General features: G+C 39.0%; 2 protein-coding genes across 4 annotated transcripts in view; one reads left to right on the top strand and one right to left on the bottom strand.

The window, feature by feature from the left end:
• The window catches only part of psda (pleckstrin and Sec7 domain containing a), an 82,857-nt gene extending 70,314 nt beyond the window's left edge, over nucleotides 1-12,543 (top strand). For all 3 annotated transcript variants that reach the window (XM_056257211.1, XM_056257214.1, XM_056257213.1), the window contains 2 exons: nucleotides 11,263-11,409; nucleotides 11,505-12,543. In XM_056257211.1, the coding sequence (XP_056113186.1) occupies nucleotides 11,263-11,409; nucleotides 11,505-11,807 (450 nt within the window). In that variant the 3' untranslated portion in view covers nucleotides 11,808-12,543. The remainder of the gene's footprint in view (nucleotides 1-11,262; nucleotides 11,410-11,504) is intronic.
• Nucleotides 12,544-14,656: 2,113 nt separating this feature from the next.
• On the bottom strand, nucleotides 14,657-21,529 carry nfkb2 (nuclear factor of kappa light polypeptide gene enhancer in B-cells 2 (p49/p100)). Its single transcript, XM_056257215.1, has 12 exons — nucleotides 21,384-21,529; nucleotides 21,093-21,263; nucleotides 20,861-21,002; nucleotides 20,433-20,547; nucleotides 20,117-20,324; nucleotides 19,834-20,003; nucleotides 19,585-19,687; nucleotides 19,006-19,226; nucleotides 18,814-18,895; nucleotides 17,650-17,813; nucleotides 15,383-15,494; nucleotides 14,657-15,281 (listed from the first exon to the last, which is right to left on the bottom strand). The coding sequence occupies exons 1-12, from the start codon at nucleotides 21,490-21,492 to the stop codon at nucleotides 15,205-15,207; spliced, it is 1,674 nt and encodes a 557-aa protein (XP_056113190.1). The 5' UTR covers nucleotides 21,493-21,529; the 3' UTR covers nucleotides 14,657-15,204.
• Between the last annotated feature and the right edge of the window lie 247 nt (nucleotides 21,530-21,776).

Genomic DNA, 21,776 nt, shown 5'->3' on the forward strand with positions numbered 1-21,776 from the left:
AGGAATCAGGTGTACCAAGTTTCATGTCTCTAGATCAAAGGGTTCAAAAGTTATAACCATTTCAATGTTGAATTTTTGAACTGGTGGTGGCGCTATAGAGTTGGTTCTAGAGACTCAATATTTGGCTCAATTACTTTTCATGACCATCACTATAAGTGTGCCAAATTTCATCATTTTCCTATGTACGGTTCATAGGGCTGCCATAGACTTCCATTTGCGGAAGAAGAAGAAAACTATTATTCTGACAATAACAATTGCTAATATAGCTGCAAGCAGCAACACGGGGCCAAGCCCTGCAAGGCACCGCAATTAGAACAAGTACAGCAAAGTTCAAAGGCTTAGCAGAACAAGTACTGCAAACTGCAAGTACAGCAAGCTGCAAGTACAGCAAGTACTGCAAGTACAGCAAACACAGCAAGTACAGCAAGTACTGCAAACACAGCAAGTACAGCAAGTACTGCAAGCACAGCAAGCACAGCAAGTACTGCAAGTACAGCAGCGCATCAAGCATTTAAGCACCAATAGCAGTGCAGAGCCGCAAGAACAAAAAGAGAACAAATTGAATATACATGTAAATGAAGCACAGCGAGCATTTAAGCACCAACAGCAGAGCAGAGCCGGAAGGAATTGAAATGACAACTTTATACACAATTTTAAAGTCGTCTCACATGGGACTCGAACCCACAACCACAATGGTTTGGGATTCGAGAAGCATGGTTTAGCCGATTGCGCCACTCAGAGGACGTGAATTTCAAACCAGCAGAGGAGAGGGTTCAGTGTGAGAATGAGTTCACAAAAAAGTTCCATGACATGTTAACCAGATTAGCATGCTAAGCTAGCTTATTGCTAATTTAGCTTATGACGTGGTACATCCAATCCTGGCAAAATAGATATCATCGGATTCGACATGATGCAAGGAATCGATAGACACCAATTTTATGATTTTGTGATAAACTGTTCACAAGTTACAGCCTCTTAGCCAATTTTGGGTTGACCTTGTTAAATTTGTGACATCATAACTTTTTTATTACAGTATAGCAAAAAAATCGGGAACAGTACTTTTATGCGGCTCGGTCCGAAGATCATTTGAGCAAATTTTGGACAATTTTGGACAAATTTTGAAGGAGGAGTAGCGAAAAAACTGTTTTACATTCGCTCCAATATGGCGGCCAGTCACATTGTTGGAAAATGACAAATGAGATATCGTCTAAATCGGCATAAACCAAGGAACATACTGTCATAAAGAACTCAAAATTTGAACAATATTTTCAAATGTTATAAGCGTTTTTTCAAAAAACAATGATATATCTGGAACACTAGGTGGCGCTGTGATCAAACTTCTCATGTCGCTTTAGGACATGGTGTCGGTCATCCCTACCAAATTGTGTGCTGATATGTCAAATAGTTTAAAAGATATTGCAATTTATGACAAAATTCAAAATGGCGGACACGTGGTACATCCCATCATGGCAAAATCGATATCCACGGATTCGGCATGATGCAAGGAATCCATAGATACCACAATTATGATTTTCTGACAAACTGTTCAAAAGTTATTGGTCAAAATAGCAATTGTTCATATCTCATGACCCATAGGTGGCGCTATTCCCAACTTTGCATTGGAACCTCAACACATGCTTCTGATGAAGTGTACCAATTTTCGTTTTGATTGATCAAACTTTGGCCGAGATACAGCCTCTTAGCCTATTTTGGGTGGACCTCGTTAAGTTTGCGACATTATAACTTTTTTTTTCCAGTATAACAAAAAAATCGGGAACAGTACTTTTATGCGGCTCAGTCTGAAGATCATTTGAGTGCATGTTTGGAGAAAATTGGACAAAATTTGAAGGAGGAGTAGCGAAAAAACTGAATACTGTACATTTCAAAATGGCCACTACTGTAATGGGCGGGGTCTTAATGTAAGGTATTGGTTGTGATCAGCATGATGAGTGGAATCAGGTGTACTAAGTTTCATGTCTCTAGATCAAAGGGTTCAAAAGTTATAACCATTTCAATGTTGAATTTTTGAACTGGTGGTGGCGCTATAGAGTTGGTCCTAGAGGGTCAAAAATTGGTCCAATTACTATTCACTAGCATCACTACAAGTGTGCCAAATTTCATCATTTTCCTATGTACGGTTCATAGGGCTGCCATAGACTTCCATTTGCGGAAGAAGAAGAAGAAGAATAATAATAATAAGAAAACCAACAGATACAATAGGTGCCTCTGCACCTTCGGTGCTTGGCCCCTAAAAACCAACAGATACAATAGGTGCCTCTGCACCTTCGGTGCTTGGCCCCTAATAAGAAAACTAACAGATACAATAGGTGCCTCTGCACCTTCGGTGCTTGGCCCCTAATAAGAAAACCAACAGATACAATAGGTGCCTCTGCACCTTCGGTGCTTGGCCCCTAAAAACCAACAGATACAATAGGTGCCTCTGCACCTTCGGTGCTTGGCCCCTAATTAAAGCTGCAAGCAGCCTTACGGGGCCAAGCCTTCAATGGTTCCATGGGTTCAAAAAGTACTTAAAAATACTTTGCTTTCCAAACTTTAAAAGAAACTTTAATAACCAAAGTATTCTTACTCATTAACTTCTTACCTCATAAAAGAAATGAGATCATCCAGCTGCCGAGGTTCAGTAGTAAAAAAGAGAATGGACTCAAAATAAAGACTTTGCATTTAAATGAAACACACGTTGTATTTAATAGGAAGAAAGAATAGTACAATGCTTTTCAGTATGATAAAGAAATTGAAATGACACAACTTTATAGTCATCCCATATGGGACTCGAACCCACGACCAGAATGGTTCGGGATTCGAGATGCATGGTTTAGCTGATTGCGCCACTCAGAGGACGTGAATTTCAAGACAGCAGAGGAGAGGGTTCAGTGTGAGAATGAGTTCACAAAAAAGTTCCATGACATGTTAACCAGATTAGCATGCTAAGCTAGCTTAATGCTAATTTAGCTTATGACGTGGTACATCCAATCCTGGCAAAATAGATATCATCGGATTCGACATCATGCAAGGAATCGATAGACACCAATTTTATGATTTTGTGACAAACTGTTCACAAGTTACAGCCTCTGAACCAATGTTGGGTCGAACTTGTTACATTTGCGACATCATAACTTTTTTTTTTCCAGTATAGCAAAAAAATCGGGAACAGTACTTCTGTGTGGCTCGGTCCGAAGATCATTTGAGAAAATTTTGGACAATTTTGGACAAATTTTGAAGGAGGAGTAGCGAAAAAACTGTTTTACATTCGCTCCAATATGGCGGCCAGTCACATTGTTGGAAAATAGCATATGAGATATCGTTGAAATCGGCATAAGCCAAGGAATATATTGACATAAATAAATCAAATTTCAAGCAATGATAGCAAAAGTTATAAGCGTTTTTTCAAAAAACAATGATATCTCTGGAACACTAGGTGGCGCTGTGATCAAACTTCTCATGTACCTTCGGGCCATGCTAATGATGATCCATACCAAATGTGGTGAGGAAATTTCAAATAGTTTAAAAGATATTGCAAATTATGACAAAATTCAAAATGGCGGACACGGGGTACATCCCATCATGGCAAAATCGATATCCACGGATTCGGCATGATGCAAGGAATCCATAGATACCACAATTATGAATTTCTGACAAACTGTTCAAAAGTAATTGGCCAAAATAGCAATTTGTCATATCTCATGACCCGTAGGTGGCGCTATTCCCAACTTTGGCATGGGACCTCAGAACATGCTTCCGATGAAGTGTACCAATTTTCGTTTCGATTGATCAAACTTTGGCCGAGATACAGCCTCTTAGCCAATTTTGGGTGGACCTTGTTAAGTTTGCGACATTATAACTTTTTTTTTCCAGTATAACAAAAAAATCGGGAACAGTACTTTTATGCGGCTCAGTCTGAAGATCATTTGAGTGCATGTTTGGAGAAAATTGGACAAAATTTGAAGGAGGAGTAGCGAAATAACTGAATACTGTACATTTCAAAATGGCCACTACTGTAATGGGCGGGGTCTTAATGTAAGGTATTGGTTGTGATCAGCATGATGAGTGGAATCAGGTGTACTAAGTTTCATGTCTCTAGATCAAAGGGTTCAAAAGTTATAACCATTTAAATGTTGAATTTTTGAACTGGTGGTGGCGCTATAGAGTTGGTCCTAGAGGGTCAAAAATTGGTCCAATTACTATTCATTAGCATCACTACAAGTGTGCCAAATTTCATCATTTTCCTATGTACGGTTCATAGGGCTGCCATAGACTTCCATTTGCGGAAGAAGAATAATAATAATAATAAATATAGCTGCAAGCAGCAACACGGGGCCAAGCCCTGCAAGGCACCGCAATTACAGCAAAGTTCAAAGGCTTGGCACCGCAATTAGAACAAGTACAGCAAAGTTCAAAGGCTTGGCACTGCAAGCAGAACAAGTACTGCAAACTGCAAGTACAGCAAGCTGCAAGTACAGCAAGCACAGCAAGTACAGCAAGCACAGCAAGTACAGCAAGTACAACAAGTACAGCAAGTACAGCAAGCACAGCAAGTACAGCAAGTACTGCAAGTACAGCAGCGCATCAAGCATTTAAGCACCAATAGCAGTGCAGAGCCGCAAGAAAAAACAGCACAAATTGAATATACATGTAAATGAAGCACAGCGAGCATTTAAGCACCAACAGCAGAGCCGGAAGGAATTGAAATGACAACTTTATACACAATTTTTAAAGCCGTCCCACATGGGACTCGAACCCACGACCAGAATGGTTCGGGATTCGAGATGCATGGTTTAGCTGATTGCGCCACTCAGAGGACGTGAAGTTCAAAACAGCAGAGGAGAGGGTTCAGTGTGAGAATGAGTGACATGTTAACCAGATTAGCATGCTAAGCTAGCTTAATGCTAATTTAGCTTATGACGTGGTACATCCAATCCTGGCAAAATAGATATCATCGGATTCGACATGATGCAAGGAATCGATAGACACCAATTTTATGATTTTGTGACAAACTGTTCACAAGTTACAGCCTCTGAACCAATGTTGGGTCGACCTTGTTAAATTTGCGACATCATAACTTTTTTTTTCCAGTGTAGCAAAAAAATCGGGAACAGTACTTCTGTGCGGCTCGGTCCGAAGATCATTTGAGCAAATTTTGGACAATTTTGGACAAATTTTGAAGGAGGAGTAGCGAAAAAACTGTTTTACATTCGCTTCAATATGGCGGCCAGTCACATTGTTGGAAAATAGCATATGAGATATCGTTGAAATCGGCATAAGCCAAGGAATATATTGACATAAAGAAATCAAATTTCAAGCAATGATAGCAAAAGTTATAAGCGTTTTTTCAAAAAACAATGATATCTCTGGAACACTAGGTGGCGCTGTGATCAAACTTCTCATGTACCTTCGGGCCATGCTAATGATGATCCATACCAAATGTGGTGAGGAAATTTCAAATAGTTTAAAAGATATTGCAAATTATGACAAAATTCAAAATGGCGGACACGTGGTACATCCCATCATGGCAAAATCGATATCCACGGATTCGGCATGATGCAAGGAATCCATAGATACCACAATTATGATTTTCTGACAAAGTGTTCAAAAGTTATTGGCCAAAATAGCAATTTTCCATATCTCATGAACCGTAGGTGGCGCTGTTCCCGACTTTGGCAGGGTCCCTCAGATCATGCTTCCGATTAAGCGTATCAATTTTCGTATCGATTGATCAAACTTTGGCCGAGATACAGCCTCTTAGCCAATTTTGGGTGGACCTCGTTAAGTTTGCGACAGTACAACTTTTTTTTTCCAGTATAACAAAAAAATCGGGAACAGTACTTTTATGCGGCTCAGTCCGAAGATCATTTGAGCACATGGTTGGAGAAAATTGGACAAAATTTGAAGGAGGAGTAGCGAAATAACTGAATACTGTACATTTCAAAATGGCCACTACTGTAATGGGCGGGGTCTTAATGTAAGGTATTGGTTGTGATCAGCATGATGAGTGGAATCAGGTGTACTAAGTTTCATGTCTCTAGATCAAAGGGTTCAAAAGTTATAACCATTTCAATGTTGAATTTTTGAACTGGTGGTGGCGCTATAGAGTTGGTTCTAGAGACTCAATATTTGGCTCAATTACTTTTCATGACCATCACTATAAGTGTGCCAAATTTCATCATTTTCCTATGTACGGTTCATAGGGCTGCCATAGACTTCCATTTGCGGAAGAAGAATAATAATAATAATAAGAAAACCAACAGATACAATAGGTGCCTCTGCACCTTCGGTGCTTGGCCCCTAATAAGAAAACTAACAGATACAATAGGTGCCTCTGCACCTTCGGTGCTTGGCCCCTAATAAGAAAACCAACAGATACAATAGGTGCCTCTGCACCTTCGGTGCTTGGCCCCTAATAAATATAACTGCAAGCAGTGATTGCGGGGCCAAGCACCTTTTGACCATGTTTGACATATTTGGATTTAATTTGAAAACTTATTCAACTTACCAATTGTTCAAATCAAAATTCCCATTGTTAAACAGTTGCTACATATTAAATTATTAGAATTTCTTCAAAGCTATAACCTTTTTTTTACACAGCATGGTAGTCATAAACAGTGGTTTGTTCAAATTTTACGGAGACTTGAGTTGTTAAAGGTAAAACTGCAGCAATTGGCTCCAAATTACATAACATTACACAATGATTTGAAATTGTATAACATGGGGCTTGAAACCACAACCGGAACGGCTCAGGATTAGTAACACATTGTTTAGCAGACTGCGCCACTCAGAGGACATACAATCACAAGCTGCAGAGGAGATCCTTCAGTGTAAGAATGAGCACACAAAAGCAGGTTAACCAGATTAGCATGCTAAGCTAGCATAATGCTAATGTAGCTTATGGTTATCCTGATAGCTGAAGAGACGCATTAGAAAGAATGACATTTGGTTAGCATGCTAACCAATTATTATGCTAAGCTAACTAGCATAAGGCAACAAACACAGGCTAGGTCAACTTTAGAGACGAATATCTCGGGAACGGTAGCAAAAATCAAAAATCTGTTCAGTCATTTCTGTGCGGCTTGGTCCAAAGACCATCTGATAAAATTCTGGACAAAATTGAGCAAAATTTGAAGGAGGAGTAGCGAAAAAACTGTTTTTCATTTGCCCCAATATCGCGGGCAGTCACATTGTTGGAAAATGACAAACGAGATATCGTTATAATCGGTATAAGCCAAGGAATATAATGACATAAAGAAATTAAAATTTGAACTATATTTGCAAAAGTTATAAGCTTTTTTTCAAAAAACCTTATACCTTTGGAACACTAGGTGGCGCTGTGTTCAAACTTCTCAGGTACCTTAAGGCTATGCAAATGATGATCCATACTAAATTTTGTGAAGATATGTCAAATATTTTAAAAGATATGGCAAATTATGACAAAATTCAAAATGGCGGACACGTGGTACATCCAATCCTGGCAAAATTGATATCCCCAGAATTGACATGACACAAGGAATCCATAGATACCACATTTATGATTTTCTGACAAACTGTTCAAAAGTTATTGGCCAAAATAGCTATTTTTCATATCTCATGACCCATAGGTGGCGCTGTTCCCAACTTTGGCATGCACCCTCAGACCATGCTTCCGATGAAGCGTACCAATTTTCGTTTCGATTGATCAAACTTTGGCCGAGCTATAGCTTCTGAACCAATTTTGGGTCGACCTTGTTAAGTTTGCGACATCATAACTTTTTTTTTTTCAGTATAGCAAAAAATTCTGTTCAGTCATTTCTATGCGGCTCAGTCCGAAGATCATTTGAGCACATGTTTGGACAAAATTGGACAAAATTTGAAGGAGGAGTAGGGAAAAAACTGATTACTGTACTTTTCAAAATGGCCACTACTGTAATGGGCAGGGGTCTTAATGTAAGGTATTGGTTGTAATCAACATGATGAGTGGAATCAGGTGTACTAAGTTTCATGTCTCTAGATCAAAGGCTACAAAAGTTATAACCATTTCAATGTTGAATTTTTGAACTGGTGGTGGCGCTATAGAGTTGGTCCTAGAGACTCAAAACTTGCTACAATTACTTTTCATTATCATCACTATAAGTGTGCCAAATTTCATCATTTTCCTATATACGGTTCATAGGGCTGCCATAGACTTCCATTTGCGGAAGAAGAAGAAGAATAATAATAAGAAAACTAACAGATACAATAGGTGCCTCTGCACCTTCGGTGCTTGGCCCCTAACTAACAGATACAATAGGTGCCTCTGCACCTTCGGTGCTTGGCCCCTAATAAGAAAACTAACAGATACAATAGGTGCCTCTGCACCTTCGGTGCTTGGCCCCTAATTAAACTGTAAAATACTACTCATTACAGGTGTCTGAGGCTCTTACTGATGACCTCCTCCTAGTTTACACTGACCACCTGATGATGGTTAAGGCCGACATGGAGATCCGCTTCCGGGACCTCCTTAACCTTGATGTTCCCAGTTGGGTTGTGTAGCCCTTTCAAACATATGTGATCGAATGCGAGCCCGCTATTCAGGAGCATCTTGTCGACATCCAGTGCGACTACGAAGCCCAGGCTATTTTTTGCACCTCTGGCTGGTGCAGCATGTGGGTCAAATATGCCCAGCGGTATCCGGCTCTCTGGCAAAAGATCAGGCTGCTGATTCTTGCTTTTTCAACAACATATCTCGTTGAGCAGGGATTCAGCAAGGTCATCCACATGCAGTCTAAGTACCGCAATCGCTTGGACTTGCATGCCTCAGGCGCACTACGGCTGAAACTAACGTCTCTGCAACCCGCAGTAAAGAAATTAGCAGAAAAACATCAAGCACAGGGCTCACACTTATTTTCAAATCAATTTCGAAAGTTTGAATTCGAAAGTTCAAATAAATCATTCTGTCAATGTTCTCTGTTGAAAATAATTTACAAGAATGCTTCTTGTTTGCTGACTGGCTGTTCGTGGTACATCTGCTGTTCGTTCAATTTTGAATGTCAAATTTTGGGGTAAGGGACCTGGATAATGGATGGGGGGCGCTGGCCCAAAAAAGGTTGAGAACTACTGACCTAAGGAGTGCCTATAACCTCATCCGCATCCACCCTGGCGACAAGTGAAAAACAGCATTCACGCTGGCCCCTTTGAATACCGAGTTATGCTATATGGCCTGTCCAACTCACCCGCCATCTTCCAATCGTTTATGAATGAAATCCTGAAAGACTTAATAAATCACCGTGTCATCTTCTATATATTCTCATATATTAAAATTCTGAACAGGGACACATCCCACATGTCCATCAAGTCCTAGAACATCTCATCACTCACCAACTGTATGTCATAGCAGAAAAATGTGAATTCCATAAAACCACCATCTCTTTCCTGGGTTATGTTCTCAAACCTGATGGTGTAGAAATGGACCACGGCGAAGTCAATGCCGTCCTCCAGTGGTCACAACCTCAAAATATTAAGGAACTACAGTCTTTCTACAGTCTTTCTTAGGATTCTACAGCTCTGTTGCCAGTCCCCTAACTTCCATGTCAAAAGGCAAACGCAAGACTTTGTAGTTGACTCACACAGCTAATTTTAAACACTCAAGAACCGATTCACTTCAGCTCCCATCATCCATACCCAAAAAAAAAACATTCATTGTGGAAGTTGATGCTTCTGACACTGGAACTGGAGCCATACTCTCACAAAAAGATGGTGATATAGCCAAGCTGTATACCCTGTGCTTTCTATTCCTGCAAACTGTCCCTAGCCGAACTGAAGTACCACGTCGGAGACAAGGAACTATTATCCATCAAAATCCACATTAGAAGAATGGAGACACTGGGCCAAATTCCCATTCACTGTACTCACTGATCACAAGAACTTAGAATACATCCATTCCTCCAAACGTTTAAATCCTCGTCAAGATGGTCATTGTTCTTTACAAAATTCAACTTTACTGTCACATATCAACCTGGATTCAAGAAAGGCAAGGCTGAAGCCTTATCACGTATTTACGAAAAGGCTCAAGTGAACCTTTCCAACTCCCACATTCTAGACCCTTCTATTGTTGCGCTGATTAGGTGGGATATCATGACAGACATCGAGAACTCCCAACAACCTGGCATAATTCCCACTGACTGCTCTGCAGGTAAACTCTTTGTGCCTGAAAACCAACGCAATGAAGTTATTCAGTGGATTACCACATTACTTAGTTCCGGACACCCTGGCTTTAACCGCACCAGTGCTATGGTCAGACAACAATTCTGGTGGCCAATGTCAAGTTTGTACACAAACCCGCACACCTTGAAACCTCCCCACAGGACTCCGAGAACCCCTCCCCATTCCCAGAAGGCCTTGGTCCCATATTGCCGTAGACTTCATTACTAAAATGCTAAACGGCTATACCATGTCATGGTTATAATGGACAGATAATCTAAGTATTGCAGGTTGGTGCCCCTTAAAGGACTGCCTTGTCCTATTGACACTGCTGAGACAATATTCAACCATGTATTAAGAATATTTGGCCTAGCTGAAGACATAGTTAACTCCCTGCTTCAATCAGAATCTCACCTATGTTCCATGTTTTTCTTCTCAAGCCCGCTTACCCTGCAACCTATACAGAACCACCACTAGAAATTGATGGAACTGATTCCATTTTTTTAAATTTATGGATTCTGTACCAACCTGAGGTTTCCCTTCCTAACCGCCATAGAACACCCTCATCTGTATACTGAACTCTATCCTCTGTTCCTGTCACATGGTTACTTTCTACTTCCTATTTACGAAGCCTGATTCCCTTTGTTCATTGCAAAGTATTGTTTGCCTGGTCTACAATTCTGAGCATTTTCCCATTGTTTACTTGCCTTGATTTTGGATTATCTGCCTTTTTATACGGTTTACTCTCTTGGATTTGTGTTTTGGATTTGATTGCCTGTTTGGACTGTTTTCTTGGTTTTTGACCCTGGACTTTATTGGCTAGCTTACGACTCTGTGATATTCACCCTTTTGCTTCTAATAAATCTCTGCATATGGATCCCTCTGCTCCCCTAAGTCTAATATGTTACAGTTGGTGACTTTGATTTTTGATACAAACGTTTTTCAAATATTTATATTTTTAAAAACAGCATTACTGCTTAATTATTTTTACTTTTTAATAATTCCATGTTTTTTAAATAATATTACTTGAGTTTTTAGCATATTAACAAAAGAAATGTCATTCTTCTAATGTGGCTTTTTTCTTCATTATGATAATAGGAGGAGCAGCTGAAGTCTCACGAGACACGATTTCGAGCCATTTCTGCTGATCTCCAGGAACTGCGCTCTACCCTACACATAGACCGCAGGACCAAAAGCAAGGACCAAGAAGAGTACAAGCAAAGGGAAGAGTACCTGGACTTTGAGGTAAAAACATCACATTTTCACTATGCCCTTCCCCTGAGGGATTTTTGTGGACCTCAGATAAGCCATTTATAAATCTTCCTTAATGTATCCTGTAGAAAACACGCTACGGAACATATGCAATGCTGCTGAGAGCTAAGATCCGGACAGGGGAAACAGACCTGGGAGCGTTTGAAGCCCGTTTGTTTGACGATGGTGGCCTGCAGAGGGCCCATTCCAGCCCCACGTTACCACAGGACCACAGTCATGCCAGCAGTCATGCCAGCAGTCATGCAAGCAGTCATGCCAGCAGTCATGCCAGCAGCACCAAAGACTCGAGCAGGAGCAGCAGCGGCGGCAGCAAGAGGACCAAACACTCAGACGGTCAGAGACACAGCTACAGACAGGCTGTCAAACAGTGAGAGGACCAGGGCGGAAGAGGTTACTTATCTCCATTCAGCGGCTGAATATAGGGCATTACCAGGACGTCTGCAGTTCACTTTGATGGCTGCCCTCAAGTCGTCATGGTTATTAACTGTGGTTGGGGTTGCTGTGCCCCACATGGCTGCTGGTGAAGCATGCTTTTCTGGCCACTAACTGCAAGCCCAAATCTGCCAGTGGGCGGAAGAGAAGGAGCACCAGCCTCACATTGTCTTATTTATGTCAGTCCTTGTTTTTGCCACAGACCTGTTCGGTTTATCTGTGTATTATGCTTGTTGATCATCGGTTTAAAACACTCGTGGCTTTTCGTTTGAACAAGCTGATGTTCAAACTTCATTTGGTGACCCTTGGAAGCGACAACCAAATCAATAGTGATCCTCTTTATCCTGTGAACTTACTGTATGTTGTTCACTTTATATATTTAAAGCATTGTAGATTTAGCTTTTTAGACTATCATTTCATCATCTGAGGTCGATCAAACGCTTTAACACCTCATAGGATGTTTGAGAATTTAGTCTGTATAGTCATTTAAACCTTCTAAAAGCACGTCTCAAAGCATGCCTAAGAGTTTGAAGACAATCAGTTCCTCATTTGTTGTAGTTATTGAGAATATGAATGCATTATTTTTGTTTATACCATAACGGACTAGTGATAATAGCAATGCAGATAGCACATCCCTTGTGAGAAATAGGTGAGCTTAACTGTATTGTATGTGCACTTGTATGTGTACTTCAAATCTTGAAAGTTTTTTTTTTTTTTTTTTTTTTTTTTTTTTTTTAAATTGGACTTACGGATAATATAATATGAATGAAATTAATGGCCACTTAAGTGTGCTGAAGTGCACTGCAAGTGTTTAACAAAAGTGCATTTTGTAATACATTAAAATGTAAAGTTTGACTTTTTTTAAAGTACATTGTAAATCATCATGTTTTAATAATCTTTTTCATGTTTTAAACTAGTGTGTTATGTGATATTACATTTAAAGGTAATATATTTTAAATGTACTAAATAGCAACTTCATCATTACAAATATGTAATTACAAAAATATTTAAATATGACTTTCAATTTTCATAAGAAATTACATTAAATTGTATTTTAGTTTACAGTTAATGCATGTCAGTACATTCGGCAGTATAATTTAACCATATTTCAAAGGCAACTGAAGTAATTATGAAGTTACATATAAATATGTACTTACGTCTTGTGTAAATAAGACACTCTTAAATTCAACTATTCATATTTAATATGCATTTAAACGAATACATTTTCATTGAATTGCAAATAACGTACAATTAACTGTCAGCAAAAAATTCCATTTAGTTCTCACTTCACAGAGAAGAATATTATTTTAAAGTATATTATTTCTGTAACAAGTACTTTTTTTTTAAGTATGCTAAAGTGTACTTCTTTTTCACAAGGGATTACGTGCTGTCATTTCAACAGGAATGTCTTTACTGACTAATTACCATGTGAAACGGTTGTTAAAAGTCATCACGATAATCGACCCCATTGTATTATTTAATGTAATGTGTATTGAGCTTGAGAATGACGTGATGCAAATTCTCTGTGTCAAATCCCATTTGGATATGGCCAAGCCATTGAATTCTCAGGCACTCATTTTTCAAATTTGTAATTCATTCAGTGCTGTGGTAAAACACACTAAAAGGAGGCACTAAACGCTGGTTTGTCCAGAGCAACCACATCTTATACCTCAATTGCACTGAGACCTGCTCAAAGGAGTGTTATTTGGTCGGAAATAATTCTACCTGTTTACAAACTGATGCGTTCTTATGTTCAATGAATTCATGTGTAATATTGCTTTGTAGGAGAGTGAAGGTAAGCTTCTATGCTGCTTATCATAACCTCATGAATTGTCCTGTTGATATCAGAAACATGAAGGATCCAAGAAATTGTAAAACCTGTAAAACAACACGCTAATGCAAATGAAGATCTAAACTGACTGTTAACACCGCCAGCATATAGATCAAATTCAGACATTAAGGACATAAAATACACTTGCAAAATCATTTTGACAAGATCTTGGACCCAAATTCCATCCAATGGCACTTCAATAGTGTTACGCTTCACTGCACTATGAATATTAGGTGTATTTAATGAAAAGAGTTATTTATATATTTTGAACATTTATTATCAGTCTTGAATATTTGTTTGTGACTGAAGCTATTGACTAAAAGGTTTATACAATTTTTTTTATAGGGAACACTTAACCACTCCAAGTAGTTTGGTGTCACCCAAAGATTTTGCTGTAAATGTAACTTATTTCTTATAAATTAGTTTTTGTGTTTGGTGTGTTTCATCCATTCTAGCTGTATATAATGTGAAAATTATGTTACAGCCGCTCAGTAAAAATAATGCTATGTTTGTATGTTTTAAAGGCATAGTAAATATGTTATAAAGGCAAAATAAATATGTTTTGAAAGGATAACTGTGAAAAGGATTAATATTTTTTTATTAAAAAAAAAATATATATACACTACTGTTCAAAAGTTCGATAGGGGGCAGATATGATTCGTTAACGTCTCTTAAGCTCACCAAGCATTAATTTGTACAAAAATACAGAAAACAGTAATATTTTGAAATATTACAATTGTAACTTTATTTTTATATAATTTATTAAAATACAATGAATTCCTGTGGTGGCAAAGCTAAATTTTCAGCATCATTACTCACATGATTCTTAAGAAATCATTCTAATATGCTGATTTGCTGCTCAAGAAACATTTCTTATTTTTACTATTACTGCATGTATGCATATTTCTTTCCTATTCAGTCAGCATTTAGAACTCTTACATTATAAAAGACACAGAATTATGAAATAATAACTTTATTAAAACAAACATATTCACTCACCTCTGAACAAACGTATAACTGCAACCAAAAATACACATAAATAAAAAGTATGATGTATCGAGAAAATGCAAAGATGTGATTCAATTTACATCATGTCGCTTAATTTTTCTAAGGTTGCATATATATCAAAAGAGAGCATACTAAAAACATCCATAGAACATTCCGGAAACATATTCCAAGGTTACAGCTGTGCTGGGGAAATAGCAATTCCATTACTGTTAAATTACTGTAAAGTCTCAGTTGGAGATTTGTTGTTTAGATACAAGCACTGCACTAAGACTACAGCTTCACTCCAAACCTCAGAGGTTAGAGGATCAACTGATTTATGTCATGTTGTCTTACTGTTATGTAATACCAGTGAGGGCTTTTGACCTCAAAAAGATTCTTTTCAATCCTTCCTGTGACGTGCTGTATTTCCACTTTGAGATGATGAACAGTCCACCAGTTTGCACCTGAAAAAAGTCAAATAAAGTGCCAAGTTGTCCTCAATGAATAGATCCTGATAATCAGTGATTGCCCACTGCAGGATTTCCCATCTGTTCTCCAATGGACTGACTCCCAAAGCCACTGTCCTCTTTAGAATCTGGAAGAAGGAAAAGCGTGTTGTATTCACAATTTACTGACCAAAGGTTGTGTGTTAGTCTCAGAGGTGACCCTGTTTCTCTATCAAAGTGTGAAACGTACCTGAGCTCTGCTTGTCCTCTCTGGGTTGGCTGGCTGTCAGAAGTCTCACTCCTTCATTCACACCCAGAGACTGCAGCGCCTCCACCAGGCCGTCCACAGGACCACCACTCAACTGAACACACATAAACACACTTATGAACCACTCATACTGTATGTGATGCCAACACAAACGCAATTACAAATGCATCTAGTCAAAAAACATACAATCTACAAGAAAATGTTTTGCTAAAAAGACATTTTAAAGGCTTCAGAAACGTATACCAATTACATGAAGAATGTGTAATGAGTAAATACATTTTAGTAAATTTATTGAGCAATTTAACAGAACATTTTTTATGCGTTTTGACTGTTCATTTATATGACAACAGCGTTTTGGGGACCTGAAAACACAAACTTTTGAAAATGGGTTTCAAATGCAAATTTGTGAAAAGGGTGACGTCATGTGGATGGGTATTACATGTTCAGTCTATAGGTGTGTAGTGTTTCTTTACAAAGTGACATCGCTTACTACTGGTCAGGCATGTGTGATACAGCCATTTTAATCGTTTTCGTGGATCCGTGTGAACGGGGATTGTTTTGACAATGCTGTTGTCTGTACGTAATTAGTACATTATTGTCATGAAAACGTACCCTTATTTAATCAAACTAAAAAGCAGTATGAGAAAATTAATTAAGCAAAGATAAATGTTTCCAATACTAGTATGCTACATTGTTGTCATATGACATGAACACATCAAATTACATGTTTTAAGAAAGTAATAGTATTCTGCACATTTAATACATTTCTTCAATATTATATTTATTTAATAAATACTAGTAAATAAATAAATACATTTTAGGACATTTATTTAGTATTAATTTATTTGCTCCACATTCCTCATGTAATTAGTTTTGAATTCTAATAACTTTAAACTATTTTTTATTATTATTAAAACATTTTGCAGTTAAATAATGAGTTAAAGATGTTATAAAAAATCTGATATTACTTCCAGTTTATTAGTTACACTTTAAATGGAAGGTCAAGTCAAGTGCAATGCATTGACATATGACAAGGTGCAAGGACAGTCTTGTCTTACACATTTTTGCAAATACAATAGTCCTCACAGAAAATGTGCATTATATGCAGAAAAAGTCATTGGTACGCTAGTATGTGGTTCCAAACATAACCAACATCTATTTAAAGGAGTCATATAATGGTACATGCACTTTTACAAGTTGATTGTACTGAAATGTGTGTTGGCAGTGCCTGTACACAAACATCATATAATGATAAAAATCCATCCAGTGTTTTTGTTTTAATCTCCTTATATGTTTTCCCCTGCCTCAAATCGAGCCGTTCGACCGTGTGACGTCACACGCTCGGAAGCCCCTCCCACGATTGTTGATTGACAGCAACGTTTCAACACAGACCCGCCCTCGCTCGTGAGAGCTGTCAATCATAGTCTGCGCGGACCGGCACGGTCATTGTTGATATGCCGGAGCACTGTCTATGAGCAGAATGGTGTCTAAGCGATTGTGGTGTTCTGTTCTTGGGTGTAATAACGAACACAGCAGTCATTTTAATGTTCCTTAATCCGAACCGCTGAAGCCGCAGTGGCTGAGTTTGTTTTCGAAGGGAATATTCCCCACGAGTAACGTCAATGCTTTCATGTTTGCGCGAATCATTTCTCAGCAGACTGCTTTATAAACGAGGGTCAGTATAAAGCTGGTTTTGCTAAGAAGCTGCTCCTGAAAAAAGGATCGGTACCAGCTATTCGTGTTCCTGCTGAACCTCTAGAACAACTGAAGTGAGTGTAACGTTTTATTAAACTTTATATTAATATTTATATTAATCTTTGCAAATCGCTAGCTGCACGCTTCACAATGAATGCGTCTAAGGTTTACACTTACATTACGTACATTACGGCATGTTTTCTATGTATGATGTTCTCAATATAATTCATAATCCCACATTTATACTGAACAACGTGTTATGGTTATTGTGTTACAAGCGGTGTACACACAGAACAGAGAGGCGGGGTGAGCAAAGCTTATTATCATTTAAAGTCATATACACTGAAACGGCGTGCTGAAAACAGAGCTGTTTTTGACCAAGTAAAATAAGTGTTTTCTTACAATACTAATGAGAATTTGTAATTAAAGTATATTACAAACTTTTAATTTAGACCCTAAAGAATCATACTAGCTTGTACAAAAATGGCATTATATGACCCCTTTAACAATATAAAGGCAGTTGGCAAACCAAGAGAACAATGACAGTCTCTTACCTGGTAGTTCTCGAGAAGCTTCTGGCAGGGCGAGGCGCTCTCCTGGAACAGGTGAGTGAGTGTGAGCATGCCCAGTTTTTCCGCCAGCTCTCTCCAGGGCACATGGTCTTCAATAAGAATACCACACAGTTTCATGAGCACCTCGCTGTCTAAACCCTGGTTCACTGCAGGAAGAGGAATACCGATCAGTCACACATGCTAGAAGTGAAGTAGTAGAGTTTTTGAGAACATTAAGCACATAAAGTAGGGCTGACTTCTAATAGTCGAGGATTCGACGATTCGATTCGACTATGAACCTCATAGTCGAATAGTAGGGAAGTGTTATGTAACCAATAGGGGTGTGACGGTTATTATATAACCGTGAGACCGACGGTTATAGTTGAACACCGTCATTAGAACTCTATAACCGCCAAAACCGTGCTATTAAAATATTTTTTACAAACATTTTTTATCATAGAGAATGTTTAAATACTAATATCATCTTACGAGGGAAGCGGAGGCGGAGTTAGTGGTGCGTCGGAGGCTGAGTGCTGGAGATGATTCGGGAGAGGTCTGTGCACCTTTACCGATCAGAGCGCGCGCTGACATGGAGTAAAGCCTTGTTTATACTCGATGCGTCCGCACGAGCGCAAGGTGCACACGGCAAAAAATGACGCGTTTGGTGCGCAAGACCGGCAAGACCCCATTTCGCTTGGCTGTGTGCACAGCTTTTTTTGTAACAGCGCGCGACGCCGCATCCAAGGATGAACGACTTCAAGCCGAATCTGCCCGAGCGTGTAGGCTATGTCTCACCGCACCGGCACGCAGTTTGCGCGTCTAAATTGCAAAGTTTATTGCAAAGTTTTTTTGTTAAGGTTTTGTTTACTGTGTGTGATTTATTTAAAATAAAGCACGTTCATTGCAACGTTTTTGTTGTTGTTGTTGTTAAGGATTCAAGCACATTCACTTCTAGTTGTCTTGCTGTTCATTTTAAATAAACGTAGAGCGAGTTGTCCTATAACAGACGACGAACAGTTATTCAACCGAACGTCTAGCTGCCATCTAAAAAAAAAAGAAAAAGAAAAAAAAGGTTCGACTATCAGTCGACTACGGCAAAATCTAACGAATCAGATTCGACTATGAAAATCCTTAGTCGAAAACAGCCCTAACATAAAGTCTCATTACCTTCGTCAGTGCTTATTTTGGTCCTCTTGGGGGCGAGTGAACTGGACTTGGGGCCTTTCCTTCCATCTAATAGATCTCTAACCTGTTGAAGACAATGATGTTTCAAAGGTTAAATCTTTTACATGTATTTATTAATCCACCTCCAAACGCTCACACACTGTATGCAATTATGATGGATACAAAAACTCAAACCTTTTGACATTTAGCCAGGTCAAATGGTGTGTGTCCCGCAGCAGGTCTCTTGCGTGGGTTAAATGCTCCCCTCTCGGATGATATCGACATGAATTGAACTTGCTGAACCATGTCATCTGGAAGCTGCTTATTGGCATCATTCTTCTCACTCTCGTCATCTTCATCAGAGGAAGATAAACTCAGGAAAAGAGGCTCATCGTTCTCCATACGTTTATCAGCACCTAAAACAGAAGACAAGGCAGATGGATTCATCAAACAAAGCTTTCATATCACTGAACCAAAACTTGACTTATTCCCTAGTCATTGGCTCTGAATATGATGATATTGATTTCAATTGGTTATTCAGTTCATATGTCATTAATTATGAGCGATTCCTATGAATGTAACATAAGGAAATGTGGAAAACTATCAAATACCTTACCTAAATCACATCCTATATAGTAAAAGTTCATCTTTGCTCTAATAACAAAACAACATGAGCATGTTCTCAATGACTAGTCATTGTGGTTTTGTCCTTCAGAGGTTTTGAAGTACCTGATATCTGCATTACATTTGTAAGAAAAGAGTTTTCTCAGATACCTGCAGCTATCAGCATGGAGCAGAGAGGTGGTGAGCCTTGACTGGCAGCAAAGTGAAGAGGACTGTTGCCCCCGTAGGTACACATATTCACGTCAGCCTTTAGCTGTAACAAATGACAAACATAAAACTGTCACTTTTAAAGACAAAACATTTGTGCTGGCTCTATGCTGAAGTGTGCTAAATAGGGTGAAACGGTTCCAGTATCTCTGAACCCCTAATGCTAACCGAAATGCTCCATAAATCCTTTACCTCAGTAATAAGATTACAGGCCAGTTTTAACAGGTTATCCCTCACTGCCAGATGTAGAGCTGTACAGCCACTTTTCTGCTCTGGCATGTTAATCTTTGCTCCTGTCTCCACTAACAATCGAAGACAGTGCTCTCCGTCTTTCTTTACAGCGAGATGGACTGGATATTGACCTGAAAAGCGGGAAAGGTGAAAATAAATATCAGTATGTGCTATAATATTCCACATACAACCTTCAGCACCATTTAAATGAAGACTGAGAGACAATGGCATGTGTAACGCTTACCTGAGAAGTCAGCAGAGTTTATTAAATGGACATAGCGCTCTCCCAGCAGGCCCAGGACCACTCGTAGTACGGCCTCATCGCCGGTGTGGGCGGCCAAGTGAAGCGCTGTCCTGCCCTCTCGGTCCAGCAGGCTTGGGTCTGCCCCCGTTCTCATCAGCATCTCCACTAACTTGGGCTGCTTTGTGATCACAGCCAGATGCAATGGAGCCTGGAGAAGGTAAGAAAGATGAACATAAATCATTAGCATGTCACATAAAACAAAAATTATAAGATAAATTAAAAAGAGCATTTTCACAGCATATAGATGCTAAATTACCTGACTGAGGTGGTTGAGTTTGTTGATGAACTTCTGTTGTGGGGTGTTGTTCAGGGCCTGAATAAGCTGTTGCACCACAGCAGGTTGCTGATGGATAATGGCCAAGTGCAGAGGCCTATGGGGAAAATACGACACAGATTAATACAAACTCTGATCACTATTGTGTTGCACTTAATCCCTCTCTTCATTCAATGTATCGTTTAAATGCATTTAAAAATAAAGTTACTACACTAAAAATCTTTTTTAAAAATTAAGTGAAATTGTTAAAGATCAAAGATTTTTAAGCAACTTAAAATACACTAACTATACTAGAAAGGTTTAAAGGTAGCAGACACATAACCTGGAATTAAGTATACTTGACATGCGTTAAGACATTGATACAATAGACCGGATACAAGCTGAAAGGCAGAGATCTGAAAAAGACATACGTGTCTCCGTTCTCATCTTGCACTCCACACAGATGTCTCTGCAGAACCAGCAGGGGGCGCACATCCCCTGTACTGCAGTACTGTAACAAAGCACGAGCAGTGCACTTGGCTGTCAAAGTGGCGCGATTCTGCAGAGCTGCGGCTGGAAACAATACAGGAAGGAAACATGCATCATGCACCCAAAATCTCAATGCCTTGAGTTTAATGATACCTGAAAGATAATTATGCTCACCAATCTGAATGAGCTGCTGTTGCACTGGAGAACCAGACTGAGTTTGTCTGTTAGTTGGCTGATTCTGAGATCCATCAGACTGTGGGGTGGAGCCTGACATCTGTGGCCCTCCAGCAAATCCACCACCACCGAAAAACCCTGAACCATCCATCGTATGATTAAATTGAAATCCTAAGGACGTAATTGACACGAAGATACATATATGAAGACTTCTGTTGACACACCACCAGAATAACTGAATTAACCATGTACATGTGTAGCCTCAGAGTTTAGGGATTTAAAATGTTTCACCTCCTCCCATTCCTCCTCCTCCTGTTCCAGATCCAGGACCTCCAAAGGCCCCTGCTCCTCCTTGAGGTCCTCCCCGCCAGTGATCGTAGGGCTGAGGAAGTGCCTTCATCCTCTTCCTCTGAACCTCTTCTTTGTCTAGGAGGGAACAGAAGCCAACATGTTAGCAAATATGAGAAAGAGAAATAGTGAAGAGGATGCTTAATCTATCTAAATTACTGTTCAAAAAACTGTGGTAAGTTTTTTTTAGTTAAAAAGAAACTAATACTAATTATAATGAAGAACCTATAAAATTACATTTTATAATATATTAAAAACAGAAAAGGTTTTATTTTTATTTTGAAACAATATTTCACAAATATTACCAGGTGAGCATAAAGGACTTCTTTCAAAAAC

The sequence above is a fragment of the Rhinichthys klamathensis genome, unplaced genomic scaffold (assembly GCF_029890125.1).
Source record: "Rhinichthys klamathensis goyatoka isolate OS25496 unplaced genomic scaffold, OSU_Roscu_1.1 h1tg000135l_1, whole genome shotgun sequence".
Classification (NCBI taxonomy): Eukaryota; Metazoa; Chordata; class Actinopteri; order Cypriniformes; family Leuciscidae; genus Rhinichthys; species Rhinichthys klamathensis.